The sequence below is a fragment of the Hibiscus syriacus genome, unplaced genomic scaffold (genome assembly GCF_006381635.1).
Source record: "Hibiscus syriacus cultivar Baekdansim isolate YM2019G1 unplaced genomic scaffold, ASM638163v2 tig00110195_pilon, whole genome shotgun sequence".
NCBI lineage: Eukaryota > Viridiplantae > Streptophyta > Magnoliopsida > Malvales > Malvaceae > Hibiscus > Hibiscus syriacus.
Window position 1 is genome coordinate 1033300 of NW_024062621.1, and position 21897 is coordinate 1055196.

The 21897-nt window shown below is 35.3% G+C and overlaps 1 protein-coding gene and 2 pseudogenes across 1 annotated transcript; 1 reads left to right on the forward strand and 2 right to left on the reverse strand.

Moving 5' to 3' along the window:
• Positions 1–1986: 1986 nt before the first annotated feature.
• Positions 1987–4946, reverse strand: LOC120218072 (annotated as a pseudogene).
• Positions 4947–7702: 2756 nt separating this feature from the next.
• Positions 7703–13701, forward strand: LOC120218226. The gene is made up of 11 exons (XM_039215198.1): positions 7703–7820; positions 8805–8958; positions 9075–9792; positions 10031–10652; positions 10757–10843; positions 12113–12310; positions 12409–12506; positions 12762–12861; positions 12972–13067; positions 13185–13309; positions 13397–13701. Exons 2-10 carry the CDS (start codon positions 8808–8810, stop codon positions 13245–13247), a joined length of 2133 nt encoding a protein of 710 aa, XP_039071129.1. The 5' UTR covers positions 7703–7820; positions 8805–8807; the 3' UTR covers positions 13248–13309; positions 13397–13701.
• A 3044-nt stretch (positions 13702–16745) lies between these two features.
• On the reverse strand, positions 16746–21738 carry LOC120218073 (annotated as a pseudogene).
• Between the last annotated feature and the right edge of the window lie 159 nt (positions 21739–21897).

Consider the following 21897-nt stretch of genomic DNA (forward strand, 5'->3'; position numbering starts at 1 on the left):
TCATATCACGTAGTCATATTATTTTCATACCTTTATCACATAGACATATCATTTACATACCTTTATCACATAGCTCATATAACTTTTTCTGCATATTCATGTCATGCATACACATATATAAATTCATGTCATGTATCATAATATGGAATGTGATCATATGTCAAATATGGAATCTAGACTTATCACAAGTCTAGAACTGAATATAATACTATATTCATGCTATGCATATGCACTCACCTATACTTCTTTGCCTTTTCCTCGATCGATCCTACTTGTAGATTGTTCCCGAACTCGAGTAGGCTCGGTATCTACATAAACATAATTTTTAAGATGATCATCAGACGTCTATGTCTTGAAATTAAGCTTTAATAGCTTACTAATTTAAAGAATTTATAGCTTAGTCTTGCTTTCTTTTCTTTCTTCTTTTTCTCATGGGGGAATCGGTTCCCCCCTGGGGGTATCGATTCCCCTCAAGCAATCTGGAATTTCATATACGATGAGGGGGTATCGGTTCCCCCCTGGGGGTACGATTCCCCTCTAGCATTCTGGAAATTCATTTCGTTGAGGGGGTATCGGTTCCCCTTGAATGGGTACCGATTCCCCTAACCCAGAAATCTAATTTGAGCTCGGAAATCATCCATTTCAGCTCAAACTTACATATTTCAATCCCTTTACTACTCTTAGCTCTCATACACTTACTTAAACTGATTATTATCCATTAAATACCTCTAAAACCTAGAAATCTAATTCTCCATGTAGAATTTAAGAATCCAACCCAAATTCCAATATGTTCTAATTTGAATTCTAACACCTCATACTTCTTAGTTAGCTTCTTGACAAGTCAAAAATCTGATTTAAACATCAAAAACTCATCCATATCAAAATTTCATCTAAAAACTCATTTTCCAAATCATTCTCTAAATCACTTATCTTGTTGTTTTAATGTCATATAAGCTTTCCTTTAGCTTATATAACATCCAAGCTTTCATTTCCAATCTTAAAAATCAAAGAAACTACCAAGGTTCAGATTCTTACCTTTAATTGCAAGCCCACGTTTGGAGAAGGAAGAGAAGAAATAAGAAAGAAGGAATGAGAGTATTCTGGAACCTAATACTCCACGTGGGTTCTCATATATCCCCATAACATATTTTTTTTTTATTAAAATTTTCCTTACAAATGACCATTTGGTCCCTACCTCCATCTCATATTTACTAACCATACTTTTTAAACTATATAATTATTCTACTTTAATCATCAAATGTTGAAACTTTGCAAATTAATCACTCACCCGACATGGAGGATGTTACATTATTGCCTAATATAAAAGATTTGTAGAACAATGGAAAAGAGTATACATCTTAAAAAGACATTTTTATCATGAATTTATTATTTGTTTTAGGATCAACTAGGAATGGACTTAGAGGAGACGGGTGGGAGAGATAATTTTCATAAAAAAATTAAATTTTTATACATTTTATATATTTTCTTTGTATTTTCTATTAAAAATATATTTTTGTCCTCTTAAAATTTTATAAATTATTTCCTACTTAAAATTTAATAAATTTACCCTCCCTATCATGAAATCCTATGTCTATCCCTAGTCAACTAAAACATTGGCAAAGTTTTGTGGAACCCCCCCTTAATTTTTAGTCATTGTTGCAGAAATTTTATTATTTCGTGATAATTTAGCTGTTTTCATTTATATGTAAAAATGAATTTAAAAATATTTTTAAAAATAGACATATATATATTAACATCATAAAATCTTTGGTTAGATAAATACAAATAAAATTTTAAAATAAATCATCACCCGAAAAAAAAATAGATTTCGCGTCAACCCTAACTAAGGAATGCATCCGTCACTATTTATATGTTACCAATAGAATCTGTTGGGTAATCGGTCCAGTCCTATTCTGACAACACTAATATCATAAAAAATGAAATGGAACTTTATATGCTAAAAAAATATTATTTAAATATAAAGAACTAAGCATCTAACGTCAAAGTTACAGTATCATTTGGAATTAAAGCAGACGTTGAAGAGGAAGCAGCAATTGAAGGTTCATCTATATCAGAATCTTCATCAACACATTGTTGAACGGCATCATCTTCTTCTGGTGATATAATCCTCTCAAGTTCATGTGCAACCTGTGTCATGGTGGGTCTTTTCTTTCCATTCGGATTCAAGCATCGTTTTGCTAGGCTAGCAAATGCATCGATCTCTTCTTCAGGACCAAACATTGTAGTATGATCAAAAATGTCATACAGCGAATCCTTGAGCATTGAAACCAGGAAAAGGTTTGCCAAGCTTCTCACTTCTTCATCTGATTGTACCGAGGAAATGGGTTTTTGACCTGTCAAGAGCTCAACCAGCACAACTCCAAAGCTATACACATCACTCTTTTCTGTAAATTGACTTGACCGAAAATACTCGGGATCTAAATATCCGAAAGTTCCTTGCACTCGAGTGGTCACATGAGTTTGGTCAAGCGCAACCGATCTCGAAGTCCCGAAATCCGACACCTTTGCTCTGTATTTATCATCCAAAAGTATGTTAGTAGATTTGATGTCTCGATGATAAATAGGGACAGAAGCAGCTGAATGCAGGTAGGATAAAGCATTAGCGATTTCAGTTGCGATTTCAGCTGAATGATTCTGTAATCATTCAATTGCAAACAAAATATGCTATAGTAATAGTAATAGTACAGTAATGCTTCATATGGAAAGGTTAAGTAGCAAAGCCATGTAATAGTCCATCCAAATGAAGCCTAAGACTTTTATGTATTAATAAGATACCTTGGCATACATCAGTTGAAAGATGTTTGCTGTCATTGTTATTATAGGTGCAAACACAGATATAGCTTGGGCTTATTCTTTCTCAACAGTATCGACCATCGAGGCTGCAACGGTTGCCGAAAACATTCGACATCCTACACAACACACATTTTGGTGTGGCCCATTGCACTGCTGTGGGAACGTGGGTCAACGTCCGATCACTTGTGTCAAATTGACTCAAATTCATCATCTAGAGTGAACCCAGGGACCGTTGATCAACAATGAAAGCAGATCCACACGAACTTCCTCTGTTTGCATTACTAGGATAAATCTGTCTCATGTTTACAGCGAAGGAACTCCGATCCGAAGGAATATCCGTAAAGCAGCTAATGTTGAAAGTCACAGAACCGACACAATCGGGTTGCACACAGCCACAAACAGGATATTCATCCGTCGGACTGCGAAGAAAAGTAGCCAAACGTTGTACGTAGCTGAGAATAAAAACGGGGTGCCTGTGAGGTTGACACTAACCCAACTGTTTTCTCCATCTTTTTTTGTGGCAATTGAAAGAAGTTACCGGATAGTTGTCGACAACCGTGCCGTCGGAAACCGAAACATCGAATAGTTGCAAATTGATACTACTTATATAAGGCTTTGCCCCATCAATATTTTCATTGCAAGTCACTCTAAACCATTCATTCATGTACCATCCAGCTTCTATTCCAAATGGATCCGGAATCTCAACATCCCCACAAATTGTAGTACAGACTATAGTTGTTAGGTGGTCTTTGTTTCACGGTTGGCCTGCATATAATATGTTTTCAATTAAGTATGCTTATTATCAATATATTCCAAGCATTGTTGCTAGGGCCGTAAACGGGTCAATTCGAGTTTGAGTGTTGTTGAGCCTGATTCAATTCGAAAAAATTAAAGTTGAGCTCGACTTGAATCCAAAGCTCGTGAGATTAAAATGGTAAAGCTCAACTCGAAATAAAAAAATTGAAGCTTAACTCAACTCGAAAGTTCGTGAGCTTAAAATTTTTAAGCTTGACTCGAGCTCAAAAAAACTTGAACTTGAAATATTCTTAGACTTAGCTCGATTGAAGCTTAAACTCAAGCCCAAAGCTAAATCTTAAGTACATAAAAATCTTATATAGTATTTTTTTTTTGAAAAATAACACATAAATGTTAATATATTAATACTTTAGTTTAAAAAATTAAAATTTTAATATATTATTTTTTCGAGTTACTCATGAGTTTTTCGAGTTCGGTATTAAGTAGCTCACTTCGGCTCGTTAAGAACTCAAGTCAAATTTGAACTCGAGTTGAGTTTATTTGATTCGAGTATTAATCGAACTTTGACTAAGTAAATCTCAAATAGCTCGCAATCTTTCTCATCTCATTTACTGCACTAATTGTTGCAAGAAGAAATATTTTTCAAAAGTGATGAAAGTAAAATTGGCGACATTCCAAAGCGCATGGATTCCAGCCGAGAATTGCAGGAACGTGCACGGTGCATCGTATTGATATCGACATCCGGTGGGGCTAGAATGTTAGTGGCCGCATATATGAAAGCAGATGTGCATCTGTTGCTCCCAGGATTAATGACGACCTCCGTCACGCTTACCGTAATGGAAGTGAGATCTTCAATAATTGGATCATAACAGCCACTGAAGCTATAAGTCAGCCGGTGGCCACATCTTTGCTGTAGGCAGCTGGCGATTGGCTCTGACTGGTTGTTGCTAAAAGCAGTGGCCACGTGGCTTCAACCCGAATCCGTTTGATATCCTTTCGATGTAAAATGGTGTGCCTTCTAGATCGACGATCGAAGCAGAAGTGGTGCCATTGTTTCCTTTATCGCCGCCACAGTTTAGATAAGTTACCGTATTGTTGACGGCGACAACGCCTTCCCGTCGTTCCCGATACGTATCTTGTAGCTGCAGATTGATTCGAGTGATGAAAGGGTTTGGCCCATCAGCGGGTTCGTTGCAAGTACCCTAAACCACGAATTGTTATAGCAGTCTGTTTTGATTCCAAACGTGAACGGAATATGAACATTCCCACATGTTTCGGAACAATTCAGAGAATGGGCTGCTCCTATTAGCCATGGTAGCTGCAGGATGTAGTAAAACTCCATGTGAATACTCATATTCTCTCTTAATCTCTCCCATCTTCGAAGATTTATTTGGGTGATTATAAGGTGGAGGAGATTGGAGAAAATTCAATGTTGAAAGAAATTTCTTACCTATTACGCGGTTTAGATCCCATTTTTCTACTTTGAGACCATTAAAGCATGCACTGACAGTGCCCATTTTACTACGTTTAGCCCTCTGAGTGGCCAGGGGTATTTAATTTCTACTTTGAACACTATAATAATTTAGGATAAATAACATCATTAATGACCTAATTATTGCCCTTCTTATATTTTAGTCATCGACTTTTTACTAAAAACTTTATTAACGTTGCCTGCTGACGTAATTTTTTTAATTTCTACATTATATTTATTTGGAAGGAGAAAAGAAGATAGCATCTATAACTAACTATTAATCTAAATTACCAACGGGTTGATTCAAGTGGTAAGCAATTTAATATCACTTAAGCAAGTTTCGAGTTCAAGTCTTTGTATACGACCCGAATCAATCCAAGTTAGTTAGGGCAAAACCTTAGAAACTGAGAGCACAAAAAAAACTATTAATCTAAATTGACCATTAATATCACTTACTTATATTTGATAATTAATTACTCACTTGAGTAATTATACAATATGTAACACTCTAAACTCTTATAAGTTCATAGTGTCACATTAAGTTGTCGAGATAATCGTCAACATAAAAATCTTCTTTCATTTTTTTAAAACATAACATGATTTATCAAAATACATATCCATAACAGTTATAAAATATTTATACAAAATTAGAGTTCTATAACACATAATTTAAAACAAAATAACATAATAATATAATTACAATCTCAGTACATGAATAAGGGTCATATGAATACACTATCCACTAAAAGTAATAATATAATACTCTAAAGGAATATGACTACTAACCTACGAACAAAAACATCTAAATGTTAAGCTATACATAATTTAGTAGTATATCGCTAATTTAGAACAATATGAATATCATAAACATAAGCATAATAACATAAATAGTGATAAGTAGTATATATATATATATGTATGATTCATAATCCAAACACTACATGCTTAAGGTTCATTAATTCAATCACATTTGTTAAATCTTATGCTTTCCTTAATCTGTAACTAATGGCTTAACCATGAACACTTGTAGTCTATAATCTCAACTAGGAGTGTGTAAAAATACACAATCCAATTGATTCAACCCGTCGATCCGTCGATCCGAACATAAAATATTTAAATTATATAAAAATTTAAAAATTTCAAAGATGGGACATACTATCAGTTCATTATTGCTTGTCGTTGAAACATGACTCATACATTCTTTCCGAAAAACCATTAATCTCATGCTTCATTTTTGTTTAGATATTTCGAACTTATTAATGCTAATAATCATTACCATTTTCTCTCTCTTAGTGATCTTCCTTAGATACCATTTGATTAAAAATATCAAACTGATGTACATTATTTATAGTGTTATCTTAATATCAATATATAATTATAATACTTTAAGCATAATTAATTTAAAATAATAATTAAAATTTATATTAATATGATTTTATCTATATCATAATAATTTTAAAATTTTAATTATTGTATATTATAAGAATTTTATGCACTAGTGAATTACAACCGGTTATTATTAAAATCTTAAAATCTGAAACGAAATTTTAATATACTTATTATTAAATAATTTATAATTTTATTCATATTTATAATTTAGTTTTTTAAAATATGTTATATCTAGGGTTTAGGGTTTTATCTCTTTTACTTTAAATATTGTTAGTTCCTTTCTTCGTTTTTAATTAATATGCGAAGCATTTTGATGTTGGTTATCGTCGTTATTTTTTTTATTTTCTTATATTATATTTTGATTTTTTTCGTATTCTTTTATTTTTTAATAACTCTATCTTTATGACACATTTTTTATGTAACACATTTTTTTCTGTCTTCTGACATTTTTTTAGTTGTTTGACCATTGTTTTTGTTTATTTTTTTTTCTCATGGTTGGATTTGATATTTGTCGTGGATTGTTTTCCTATGTCATTTGACTATGATTTACGACAATGACGGATCCAAAATTTAAGAATGAGAGTCCAAAATTTAAATTTTATTTTCTTAAAAATAATGGGTATGCAAAAATTGTAATTTTTTTCCTTTTTTTCCTTAACACATTAAGCTAAATTTAACCACTTTTCCAAGTGCATCCGCCACTGATTTACGGTTTGCCAGTTGTCTTTCAATAAATTTATCCCCTTTTGTGATTCATTTTCCTAAGTGACTAATTTTTGTGTTGTTATAAGAAAATATCTTTATTATGTGTTTAATTTACTATTATGATTGTAAACTTTTATTATAATTACGAATATTTTTTATTTTAATAAAACTAACTAATTCTATAAAGAAAATTATTCAAAATAAATTCATGCATGAATTTTTATTTGTATGAACTTCCATTTATGTCAAATTAATAAAATAAAAGATTTATTAAAATAATAGATTTACTAATCAAATTTAAAAAACATTCAAATTCATTTTTATAAATATTATAAATTATAAATTAGTTTAACTGTAGTAGATTTAGTAATTGACATTAAGTCCGAAATTCGATATCGGATAATAAACACCCACCGTTCTGCTGCCCTAATAAATAATCAACAAGACCCGTTATTTTTCAAACAAGTCTAGCCAAAAATTTCTAGGGCTCCAACCTTTAGATCCGACCCGGACCGGGTTATCCAAATTGAAGATTGGAGACGAACAAAACCCAAATTTGTAGAGGCGAGGCCAGAGGCTCTCTGAGAAGCGTAGATGCCATTGCCTTCTTAGGGATTCGAAGGATACAATTTCTTCTGTAATTTTCTTCGATTTTTTCGATTCCGATCACCACGAACAAAATCTGGTAACGAATTTTCGTACTGTTATTATTTTTTTTTGAATTTCTCAATGTTAAAATCCCTTGATTTTATTTTTGTTTTTGCCTTTTGTGACGCTATGTTGATTTATTTTATTTATTGAATGGGCGAATCTTGAAAATATTAACCCTCAATTCTGGAAAAAGTTTTTTTTTAATAAAAAATCGGTATGATTTTTTTTATCTACACCGATATAGATTCCTTTTTGTTTTATTAATATCAGTTATTCAAAGGAATTAATATTCAATGCTATTAGAATTAGAATTTTATGTATATTTGTCTTTTTTATTTTTTTAGTGTTTATTTTATTATAATCAAGCTACTATTTGAATAATTATTGCCTGGGTATATACTGAGAAAGGTTTGTTTTTCTATGCTTCATAGTAACAATAAATTTCTAATTTTCAATTTAGGTATTTTGATATTTCCTAGCAAGTTCTATTTTCAAAAAACTATTTTGATTCTTTTCACTATTTTACATTTATTGTATAAGGACATGGTTTTTTTATTCCATCTTTGCTTGATATGTGGATATTTAGTGTGTTCAAAGTTTATATGTTAAATAGGAACCAATTTATGCTATTTGAAGTTATAAAAAATGCATGAGAGTTCTGCTTCTGTAAGTAAAATATATTTGCGAAATTTTACTTTTGCTTGTTGTATATTGCTGCTGTATTAGCCATCTGCAAGAGCGATATTGGTGTCTAACTTTCTCTATCCCATTTTATGTTGCTTATGGAATAATTAACATTTTAAGAAAGTCTGAAAGAGTAATATAGGTAAGGTATTGATTTTATTAGGTGGGCTAAGTTGCTCTTATATTATCATCATGAAAAGGTGACCTTTCTAGTGGTGGCATATTTAGTTTGGATTGTAATGTTGTTTAACTGCCTATAGACCAGATGCAAATTCGTGCAATTCTGATTGAAGTTTCATGTGAAGGAATGACTTTTGTGTTTTGTGAAATACAGAAAATGGAGGACATGGACATCGATTCAGTAGCGGACATACCCGACACTCCTGATAGGCCATCTTTAAAGCAAGTGAATGGAGGGAACTTTGTTGACAAAGTGAGAGGTTCTAATACTACAGGTGAAGGATCTTTGGATAGGCTAAGGCGCAGAGGTAGGCTGCTTTCCACAAATGGGCTCAATAGAAAACATTATCTGCACCCGCGTAAACTTTCTGAGAGTCCTTATGAAATGGAGAGTCTGAAAAAAACCATTGTCTTATCCCGGCAGAGAATGCTCGAGAACATACTCCTTTATTTAGGAAAGCAGGAATAGAGAGAAGCAGAAAATCCCTTGGAGAGCAAGACAAGGATAAAGGAAAAGCACCTTGCTCTAAGTTACCTTCTAAATCATCTGGATTCCCCGAAGATCATGCCATCCTAGATTTAACTGAACAGAAAACACACAATCAAATAAGTGAAATGGCATCTCTACAAAGTGCATCTGAAAACTGCTTAGCTGAAGGAAGAAAAGGTCAGGCACCAAGAAATGGTGGCTTTTATGCATTTAACTCTTCAGACTTTTCTGAAACATCCAGAAATAGCTGCAAGGGAAAGGAAAAAGTAGATGATGTTGGACTTAAAGGTATAGGTTCAGTTACAATTAATGGAAAAGGGGTGAGTCTTTCTAATGGTTCCCCTCTTAGAATGGAAAAACAATTGCCTGCTTCTCATCATTCAATTGCCTCACCAAGAGCTGTTGGGAAAAGAAGATTGGTCCGAAATGGCTGCATCTCCCCCCATAATATAGCCAGCATGGCTAAACAAAATGAGCAACCCCAAAGCAACTTTACACCTGAACAAAATTTTGTGAATATGGGTAGCAGCAGTCCTTGTTTGATTAGCGAGATAGTTGCTGAAGATAATGATAATAATGGTAAAGGAAAAAGAGTTGCCCATCCTCATGCATGTAAGGAGCATGATATCAATTTTATTAATTTATCTGGCAGGTAAATTTTAAGTGTTGTTCTCTAGCTAGATTTCTTTGTTTATTGGATGTTTTCTTCATACTGTGTACTGGTTTCATTTTGTGTTAAAACTTTTGCTAAAGTGACAAGCACAATTTCTGCCAGAACCTTTGGAATAGCATGTGATAAAAAGGACTAGTTTTTCTCTTTTAATTTTTTATTTCAAAACATATTATATTGATGTATGGAGAATCCTGGTTGTGTGGTTTTCCTGTTGCAGTCCTATGAGTAATAGTGGAGAAGCCGGTGGTATTGGTGATGCGAATAGAGATGCATGCTTTGAAGAAAAAGGTGGATGGAGAAGCACTCACACCCGTTCAAAGAATGTAGATCATGCAGCTGAACATCAGTTAAGTAGATTTAATAGTGTTGGATGTCAAGTGAGTCAACGAAATGAAAATGGACTTGTGAAAAGAAATCATGCTAGTGGAGGAAAGATCAGGATTCTATGTGATTCTTCTGAAACTCATGCAACTGAGAGAGCTTCTGCGATCACAAAAATAAACCAACGAAGTGAACCTTCTCAGGCGAACATGCTACCTAAAAGGCAAATGAAACATGTATTATCTTCAAGAAATAATGGTGAAAGCTCAAGGGTCACTTCTAATGACCCGGACATTGTGTTTCTTGGTTCATCTTTGGAATCATCTACTTCAAGGTCATCTAGAATTCATATTGCGGAGCATCTGGATGTTATGGATCTTGACAACTCATCTCAAATAAGAGGGATACATGCCAATCATATGGATTCTATGAATGAGGAGGACACAGAAGCTAATGCAAGACAAATTGAAGTGGATGAAATGTTGGCCCGTGAACTCCAAGAACAATTATATCATGAGGTCCCGATCTTTTATGATGACGATTTGATGCTTTCTCTCCCATTTTACCGTTGACTTTGTTATTTACATGCCTTTGCTTTAAATGTTTATGAATCTTTTAACAGGTTGATGAAAACATTGCATGGGCACTTCAGCAGGAGGAAGGTGCATTCCTTCCTACATCTTTTCGGGCTCTCCATGAGCCAGATCATGTTAGTAAGCTTGAATTTGTTTCTTTTGTTTTTTGCGTTGATGATAAAGAGAGCCTACACTAAAGCATGAAATAGCCTGTGCATGTGTGAAATCCATTCTGGTTGTAAGTGTAATATAGCTTCTAGGTTTGTGTAATAAACATGAGCCTTGCTGTCAAAAGTGGAATAGACTTGGGTTTAGTAATGCTTCCCTAGATCCCAGCATGGCAAATGATCAGGATTATACACAAAATGATAATGGGTTTGTCCTCAAAGATCCCAGCACAAAATGAAAGGGGGTTGCCAATGATAATGGGATTATACAAAAGTGGAATAGACTTGGGTTTAGTAATGTTTCCCCTAGACATGAGTCTTTGAATATATATATATATATATATTCGTATTGATAATTAAGCTTATCTTGTTATCTTATCCTTTCTGGTAGCTACACAAGATTGAATGTGTTGCTTCCTAAATGGTTATTTGTCCCTTGGTTTCGTGTATGATATTGGAAGTTAATGTTTTGATCATTGCTAATTGGATGCTCTTGTTCTCGTTCCTCTCTATCAGTTTCCTTTTTATTTCTATCAGTCGACTCTCTCTCCCACCCTCCCTCTCCCGCTCCCTCTCGTAGCAACACAAGATTTAATGTGTTGCTTCCTAAGTGGTTATTTTCCCCTTGGTTTCATGTATAATATTGGAAGTTAATGTTTCCTTGATCATTGCTAATTGGATTATCTTGTTCTTGTTCCTCTCTATCAGTTGACTCTCCCGCCTTTTCTTCTTCCTCTCCAAATTGCTTTCTTGTGTATTGTATTTTATGGAATCCGTAGATAATTTTAAGTAAGTTTTATTTCAATCAATATGATAGATACTATGTTAGGTATCCATTGCTGAACCGGTATTTAGATGCTTAACAGCTAACCAACTTTTATGAGTACTCTCTTCTCTTACGGCAGATCCAAAATGACCTTCACTCTATTATTATGTTTGATTGAAGCTATCTCTGCTACCTGAGAAGATGGGATATCATTTATGCTTTTGAGTCGAGTGAAAGGACATTTTTTTGTAGTATCCATATCGTATTAATCCTATCTAGTATCATGATGTATGCTAGTATTCAACCTAAGTTTCACTTTTTCCTAGTATAAAATAGATGTCTATGTTACGGTCATTTTTTATTTATGTACTTTAGAATGTTTTCATTTTGTCATCAACTATATGAAGTTGACACTTCTCTTTTTGGATTTGTATAAGTTCCTGTAATATTATTCTTCGCCTCTTATGCAGCAAGGCTCAACAAGGCAATCTCATATTCAGCCTCCATCAAGGAATTTTCAGAATTCTTCGAATAGGAGAGGAATGCAAACTAATTTCCCCACTTCTGCTAGAGTTTCAAGGTTGAGGAACCGAGTTTTGAATCAAACTCGAGCAGCACCATCCAGGACAAGGAATTTTCAATTCCCTTTAGACATGGACTTGGATATGGTAAAATAACCCCCCCCCCCCCCACACACACACAGGTTTTGGTGTATCATGCATTGCTTTATTTTCAACAATAACTGATTCATGGCTTTCTGACACAGAGGCTCGATATATTGGAAGCCATGGAAGCTGCAATGGGAGATGCTGATGACATGGGAATGGCTAGTCGCATCTTCCAAGTTCAACGTGATTTTAATGAGTAAGATTTTTTTCTATTATGGATATGTTTTGACCATGTTGAATGATCATACCATTCATTTGGTTGACAATTTATTTAGAGTTTGCTTGGTATGCTAAAGGCAAATGCAGCCTCAATATGGCTCCAGCTTTGGTAAAGACCAGCTCTGGCAGTGGCAATGATGCAATGTGAACAATTTTAAATTTTGGTAGACATCCCATCAATATTAAATCACACTTCAGAGTTGACTAATCTTCCATTCACTTTATCTTGCAGAAATGATTATGAAATGCTGTTGGCCCTTGATGATAACAATCATCAGCATGGCGGTGCATCGGTTAACCAGATTAACTGTTTGCCACTGTCCAAAGTACAGGTTATGTGTGAGAAAACACCAATTAAATAGTTCTTTTAATTTTATTTCTTTGTCAGATGCATACGTTTCGATACCCAGGTCTAATTGCTACTGTTTTTTAATTAACGCAGACTGATAATTACGAATCTTGTGCCGTATGTCTTGAAACCCCCGCCATTGGAGAAACTATTCGCCATCTTCCTTGTCTACATAAATTTCATAAAGATGTAATGCCTTCTTTATCTCCACAATGCCACTATGCTTTTCTGTTTTCTCAGATTGCTTTCAAGTTGCTTATCGCTGGAAGTTAACAATTTTTGTTCTTTGTTCACTCAATGTGGCAGTGTATCGATCCATGGCTGAGGAGGAAAACGTCATGCCCGGTTTGCAAGTCATCTATCGCTTGAACGGGAATGTTCCTGCACAATGTTGATGAAAAAGGTCTTAAGTCAACATGTATTGGAGATAGGTATATTTCTTCTCAATAAACTCAATTAACTTCCTCCCAGATCCATTCAAGTCCTGAAGAAAATTTGCTTGTTGACTCGAAATGTAGCACTCGGCGAGGGGAAAGGATCGGTATATTTGATGAGCGAATAAACTCGGAATTGCATATGGAGCAAAAATGGCTTTTGGAATGCTAATGGAGGATCAGGATGACAATCTTTCATTAGAGCTAGTGTGTAGAGAGTAATGGCATGCGACTAAATGCAATTTACTCCTTTGAAAGCAATTATTTTTGGGTACAATTATGCTAGGAGTTCCTCTATTATACCGAGAAGTTCATTTTAGTCCCTCTATGTACCATCGAATTTTTAGCAAAAAGGTGAAAATGCTAATTGTGCTGTTAAATACCCGGAAATTTTATTTCAATATTGGTGAAAAATAAAAGGTCAAATTATGGTTTTGGCACCTGTCCCGTATTAAAATTTCGATTTAATCTTTGAACTTAAATTTAAAATAATTCTATCTATGTTTTATGATATAATTATTTAGACCAATTAATGATATAATGAAATTAAATTAATCAAGCTATGTCACATTTTGGGTGGTAAATCTTTGAATTTGGTTATGGTAGTGGGACCAAATAAAAAAGTAGAGTGGATTTTAGTGAAAATTGTTGAACATATCATGGATTTATGGGTACAGGTACGCCCTCCTATCACCAATAATCTCCCCCAAATTCGCAAGCCCTGTGAACCCTAAAATTAAAAATTGAAATTATCTGATCGAGGAATAAAAATTGAATTAAAAAAGTAGCAAGATTATTAACTAATTAAAATGCATAGACTAAATTAATAACAAATACGTAGTACATAGATTAATAACATAATATGACTATTAGATCAGATGGTTGTGTGAAGCACCAACTTGAACTAGATACAGATGTTCATGTGATTTCAACCTCGAATTCCACTGTGCTTCTTCAACCAACGATCAAAGAGTCCTCGCAACCAAGAAGATTACGTTTGCTATCGACGTGAGAAGCATCTACGGGAGTGTGCTTCATCCATCGTGCTGTGATAAGATACAGAGGAGTCCATTCCATATATGCAAAGCTGTTGTTGTGAACGATACGTGGCCTGTGCATACTCCTATTCCGCCATGGACATCACATGCGTCTTGTTTGTTACAAATGTTGAAAAACTAGTCACAGTAGTTTTCAGTGTTCCCTCAATTTTCATTTGCTATAGTTGTTCCTTGCGAGGGAAGATCTCCGACATCTTAGGGTTGGATTTCTTGTTAGCAAAGCTTTAATGAAACGATATTTGGCTATCTAAGATTGTGTCTGATTTCAGCTGATATGCAGGGGTATGAACTGTGCAGGCTGTGATTGAGGCTAATACCAATGCTCCTCTGCTTCATCTGCTACAAAACGCAGAATTCGATATCAAGGGAGAAGCTACCTGCACCACACATCTCAAATGCTTTGCTGACATCAACTACCAAAATGGTTTACACGTTACTTGTTTGGAATCTTGTCTTGGCAGAGACCATTATTCATACATTACATTACATTATCCGACCGCATCCAGAAAATATCAAATTCTCATATATTTTTTTATATTTTCTACAAATAATTTGTTTTCACCCACTATAATTTTATAAGTTCATCGTCTCCCTAGCATAAAATCTTACATGGACTCTGGCTTGTAAGTCAAAGTTGCATCAAGTCGTTGCGTGATCGTTGCTGCAGCCATCTGAGTATAGTAACAGTTTCTTAGAAAGACCTCAAAAACATTGGGCTGCAGGGATGAACAGAGGGTGGGTGGAGGCACTCCTAAAATTTTCAAATTATCATATATTTAAGAGTTTTTTGTTTATTTTTTATTGATAATTTGTGTTCGGACCCTATAATTTTACAAGTTCTCTCCCCCTTTAAAATTTTATAAATCTCCCTCTAACATAAAATTTTATATCCGTCACAAAATTTGAGTAGATAAAACCATACGCGAACTGAAGGAGTGAATGTCTATACACAAACGATTGATGATACAGGAGTTGAACCACTGAAGGAGTGAATATCTGTACACAAATGATTGATGATAAAAAGATCGAACAAAAAATGAGTATTTACAGTTTCTTTAGAAATGAGTATTTTTTAATACTGATCTCAATATTAAAATTCAGTGACAAATTTCGAAATATTTATTAACGTAGTCACACATATATTAACAATATAATTTTTTTTTGAAGGAGGTGTGTACAAATAGAATTTTAAGATACACTGATAATAAAATAAATAATAACCTACAAAAATTTAGATTTCAAGGTGGCAGGTGACCACCCACGTTCAGCTGTGGCTCCGCCTCTGGTCATCAGATTCACCTCTACTCCGAACTCGAGATTCTTAATTCACAGCCACACTTAACAAATGGCATTTATGAATATTAGCATTTGAAATCTAGTTGGATATAATAGATAGAGTAAACAACACAATGGTCCCTAAACTTTTATGGCACCTACATTTTGGTCACTGAACTTTTAATACTTATAATACAATTATTGAATTTTTAATTCGTTTTGATTACAATTAATGTCGTCAATCGCTGTTAATAAAAAGTGATGTGACATGTTAAAGTATTTTTTTAAATCCTAAACTTTTTTCCAAATTAATTATTGTCAACTTCATTTTGCTTGTGTCATCACCGCCTGGTGTTCTTTCGATTGTCGTCACCACTAAACTAAACATCCACCATACTCAAGAGTTATACTGTTTTCTCAAGATCGTCGAGCCATTCGTCACCGTCATTTCATCCAAGTCTCAAACACCATAATCACGAGCCACAACAACATCATGACCAATCCAGCCAAAACTCGAGCCATCATCACAATCTCATTCTGTCACCGTCCACAATTATATCAAAACCAAGTGGTTGTCAGTCAATTCCAATGGTGGGAACTAGGAAGGTTATACTTGGCTAGGAAATTAACATAGTTCGATTTCAAGCTAATCAGGCGGTTGATAGTTGTGGATCTTTAGTTTCAATTAGGATTTAAAAAGACTGAAAGGTTTTTCAATAGTTTGAATTGAAGTAAGAAAAAGAAGAAGAATTCAATGATCTTTTTGATCGGAGAAACCACCGAAAGACTGCAGAAATGACGACAAAAAGAAGAGCGACAATTGCCATTTTCAAATCTACAAAGCTTAGGAATTTTTGGGGAGAAGAGCATTTTCATGTGACGCATCAACTTTTATTAACACAATTGACGACCGTAACTGTAATGAGATGCATTAAAAATTCAGTGATGTATTGCAAGTTTTAAAGTTTAGTGACCAAAATGCAAGCGCACTAAAAGTTTAAAAGTTTACTGTTTACCCTAATAAATATAAAGTTTACAAATTGACTTCAAAATGTTACAGAGAATTTTGTGAAGTTTTCTTCATGTCCATGAATCTATACTCTCTCTTTCTCTCCGTATGTATGTATGAATGTATTACTTACAAGGGAGATTTCTTCTAGTGTTTCATCTAACCGGAGTGCGCCGTTTGGGCTGCAATGCCGCGGACATGGCGTGCAGCCGGTTTATTATCTCTGTAAATGATGGCCTGCTCGCTGGCTCAAACAACCAACATTCTTCCATTAACTTTCTCCATTCCGGATCGCATCGTTCCGGTATCGGAGGTCTCAGTGTGTTGTTTACGATTCCGCCTTCATTCACATAATTCAGACAACACCATTATTTGTAAATGCTAGCATGGTATCAACATGTGAAAATGGAGTAAAACAAATGAATTCAACACTCTCCATCTGAATCACTATGGTGTAAAACACTTTTTATCTTTTCGTAATGACAGTTGACGAACCGAGTAGACTAAGCCCTAGGAACCGTGTGATTCTATGAACTCCGGAGCAAGCCCCGGGTTTGAGATGTTGAAGTATTTAGCCTAAGGCATTGATATAAAGTTAGCAGAAGTATACCAATAATTTCACCACAATGCATGCTTGCATATGGCTCTTCTCCAGTCAGGATCTCCCATATTGCAATACCAAATGAGAAAACATCAACCTGCAATAGCAATGAACAAGCACATAAGGATCTTTTCTTTTTCTGTCTTCTTGAACAAATCTTTCGTTCCTCGATTAGCGTTATATAAAGCGCACAGTTTTAAGTTACAAACCTTCTCTGAAACCCGGGTACTACTGCCGTTCAACAACTCTGGTGCCATCCATGGAAGCGTTCCACGTACTCCACCGGATACAAGAGTGTTGCGCTTGATTCTTGACAACCCGAAATCTGCAACCTGCACATCATCAGGTTAATTCTATGTACGTCTTTGATCGATATTTCGATCGAACGTGCTACTAATTACCTTGCAAATGGGTCTTTGAGGATCCTTCAAGTTGATGAGCAGATTGTCGCATTTCAAATCGAAATGAACAATGTTTTTGGAATGCAAGTATTCCATGCCGAAAGCTGCATCCAGTGCAAGAATAACCTTTCGACGACGATCAAGTGCCCTGCAGAAAAGAGCTTTGAAGTCCATAAACCTATTTAGACAAGAAATTAAAACAAAAATGTAATGACTTGCCTATCTTTCTTTAATAGGGCATTCCACAATGATCCATTCACCATATATTCGGTAACAGTTGCCATAGTTCCTTCAGGTCCATCAGTGACAACCCCATAGAATGAGACCACATTTGGATGATGAAGTTTTGATAGAATTTGTGCTTCCCTCCAAAATTCATTTGTCTGTACAAATTTTCCAGTTAGGAATACCGAAAACAACAGAAACCTTTCCTCAATACAGTACTACATTACTTGGACTCGGGTGTATGCATTTCAAGGGTCATATCCCGATACTTGTCCACACGTACATCGGATATGGTGTTTGCATGAGTAGTTCACAAAAAATGATGATTCGGAGCAATATAGATAGAAGACATGTTTCAAGTAAGTAAATGATGTTTCAATCTATTTTAGTCCCCTTTCTTTTCCAGGGGAGAGTTCTAAATGTCAAACAATGTCATTAATGTTTTCAACAAGCATAACCAATGGAAAAATAATTCAGAATATATAACACTAATAAAACACCCACCAGCCGCTCTCGCTCCGATGGCCTGCCGGAAAAGCAACTTTCTTTGATTCTCTTAACAGCAACATCTGTTCCTCTCCATTTTGCATAATAAACAGTTCCAAATGTACCAGATCCTAGCTCCTGAAGTTCTTCAATGTCAGCATTCTTTATAATCTGCTACATATATGCATGAATCAGTATATAGAACAGTTAAATTAATAAACATTTAAAGTTCCTTCTCGAAAAGAGGTAAGTGACGACTTTAAGGGAAGCCATTGTGAGGTTAAGAATCTAATCATGGTAACGTAGATGAGAAAAGTTCAACATATCTTGAATAATTCATCTTAGAAAATAATCAAAAGTTTATATTGTGAAAACTTGAGAGACCATGGAAAATGAATTACTTTGAATATTCAAACAACTCCACTCCTTCAGCAACAAACACTAAAGAAATCTACTGAAGAAACTTTAAATGCAGATTAGTTTAACACTTGTGTGAGTAGCCAAGTTATTCATTGAGTGGATTTAACTTGACCAAATGGATAAAGAGCAAAGTTCGGGGTGTTATAGCAGTTACATGCACGAGTAGATCGGACCTGTAAACCATGGATTTTAGCTTCGATTTCAACCTTTTTTGCATCAATAATAGAACCGTCTGCACTTTTTCCACCACTCTTCGTATCCTATAAAAAGGATGAGGAGGTAGTTGAAATCTAATGTGAAATATCATTCATCCGAAACCATCTAGATGAGGAAATTTGCTACCTTATGATTAGATTTTTTCTCTTCCTTTGATCCCTCATTAGATTTCGTTTCATCACTGGTCCCATGTTGAATATGTGGCATGACATCCGAAGAAGAGGGGACGTCAGCTGGTGTGTTACTAGTAACATCTTCAATAATAACAGCCGATTCTATCACCTTGCTGTTGTATGTATTAGGTGAAGGCTGTGATTGGACACTTGAAGTTTCTTCGAATTTCGACCTTTCATAGAAGTATAGGCTCCCGATTACTTCTGCTGACTTGTGGTTGGGGCGACTAGCAGCTTCTTCACCATTGAGAAATGCCTGCCTACTTGAAGCATTGTCTGTGGTCATATTCTGAGAAAGTTTCAGAAACAAGAGGATCATTCTTATGAAAATTCAACATCACATTGAAAGAATTCCTGGTGAGTGGAGTTATACTTACAGAGCCTGATTTAGTTGGTTCTTGGTCAGCCAATTTTTGAGATGTAACAGGTTGTAGTTTAGGAGATCCATGTGCAACAGATTGACCGCTCCCCGTTTTGGTTATAGCACATTGTCCATCCCTAGTGGTACTTAGGTTTCTGATATGTAATTCAGGTTTTCCCGTGTTTAATTGATGACCAGGGAGTTGATCCCTCGTATCTGCCGAATTTGGGGCAACGATGACTGGTAAAGAGAACAATGAATCTGCAGAGCTAGCTAAGTCTTCTGCACGAGGTGAAACACTAGGCAGGTTCTTATCTGTTATGGAGCTATTGCGTGATGTAATTTCAATGTTTTTCTGATTGTTCGTTTCTAGATTGGAAGACTCGTTATACAATGCTAGCGATGGCGATTTTTCTCTTAAACTATTACATTGAGTCTTTGGCGCTGATCCTTTCAACATGTAATTGTACCTCTCATCATGTCCTTGTAACTGTGAGTCAGAAAGTGCCCTTTCCATAAGGCTGGTTTGGTCAGGAGTTGAGGTATTTTGATGATGCCGTCGAAAGTGATTACAATCTCCACTCGGACTCCGATTATGAAAATGCTTTTCACGGGATTTGTTACTCAGAATACTTTCCAGTAGATGTTGGTTATGATTCTGATGGTTCATAAATGGAAGAGGTATATGAGGATGATTATTATGATAGCTAGTGGCATCCATATAGTAAGAATTACCAACCGGATGAGTCTCCATGACGTACCGATTGATGCCTTCATTACTATGATCAAAACACGATGTATCTACCACATACTGCAAGTTCGATTTACTAGGATTTCCTTGCTTACCTTGACCAGGAGATAGAGGGGGGAATAATTAAATGATCTGCATGGTATCTGAAGATTAGTTAAAAATTTAGCAGCTGGATGTGAGAACATTCTTGCAGCATTAGGTGAACTTGGAGTATAGTCCTTATTCTCGAAACCATGAGCAGACGTCGGAGAGTCTGTATGAAAACTATGACTATAATCCGAAGCATTTCCGAACTGGTTTGTTTGGCTTGCTAAATTCTGCCCACTTGCATCCAGCATACCATTAACAGCAAAAACATACTGATAATCAATGTCATGCTGTCGTGGAGTATTCCTTCCTTCAAAAGAACCAGGACTCTCATGTTCATTTAATGACACGAGAAATAGCCGCAGTCTTTGGTAACTGCCATTCCGTTCCAGTTCGTGATATTCCTCGATCATATGTTGAAGATCCTCATCCGAACAAACAGATATTAGAGCATCCAGGTCCTCACCAGGGAGCTGGTACTTAATTGTATGAGGTTGGTTGCAAATTGCAGCCGTCTTCCTTGCAAGTTCTTCATAGGTTAGGTTTTTCATAATCGATATGATCCGTGTCTCTCCACCTACATATCTAAGTTTCCCATCATTTGGCCTTGGTAATATTCTTCCTCCAAAGCTGCAAAGAAACTTCATTTTACTCATAAATGCACCTTCTGTAAATCCGCCGCTATTGAGTGGCTTGATCGAGGGGACTCCACTACACACACAGGAGAGACGGTTGGCCATGGTGTCAATGGATCAATGTAACTTGCATCTGAGTGCTGAACAAATTTATGCCCATCAGAACCACCAATTGGCCACTTATATCTGCTAAAATGGTCATGATAACCCTCTACTTCAGTCGGACATGAACGTCCTGTTCCAAAACCATAATTTGGAACATTTGAACCGTATTCAGTTTCATTCCTTATTAACTCTGGAATGCATTGAAGATCCTTGTAAACCTGATGACAGTTCTGATTGTTATTAAAACCCGCTAGCCTTGATTGACTATAGTCTGCATCCATTGTCACTGCTATTCTTCTTAAAGCACCGGTATGCTTTAAAAACTCCGTCGAAAACTCCTCACCCGTCTGCGCACAAATATTATCTGTATCCCCATCGGTAGAACCTCTGTCACTTGACTCGACCATCTCTTTACCATGGCATGACTTGGGGCTTGCACCGCTTGCCATGGTTTAGATCAAACCTACTTCTTGTTATGGCTACCGTGCGGATTGAATCTATATACAATCTCCCTTAGTTTCCAAAGATTCAATGGTAGTTTTTTCTCACACTTTTAAATTCCATAGCATTGTATGATTTTTTCCATAAACCAACTCCATCAAACTAAGAACTCAAAGAACCGAATGCTAGCTAGATAGCACTCGATTACCTCGAGACTCAACAACATCGAACCAACTTGATTCGCACCATGAATGGGGAAAACCAAAATAGATGCTACACAAATTTTCTCCATGGATTAATCTCCATAATCACCCTAAAATGTTCATTCAAAACCCCAAAAC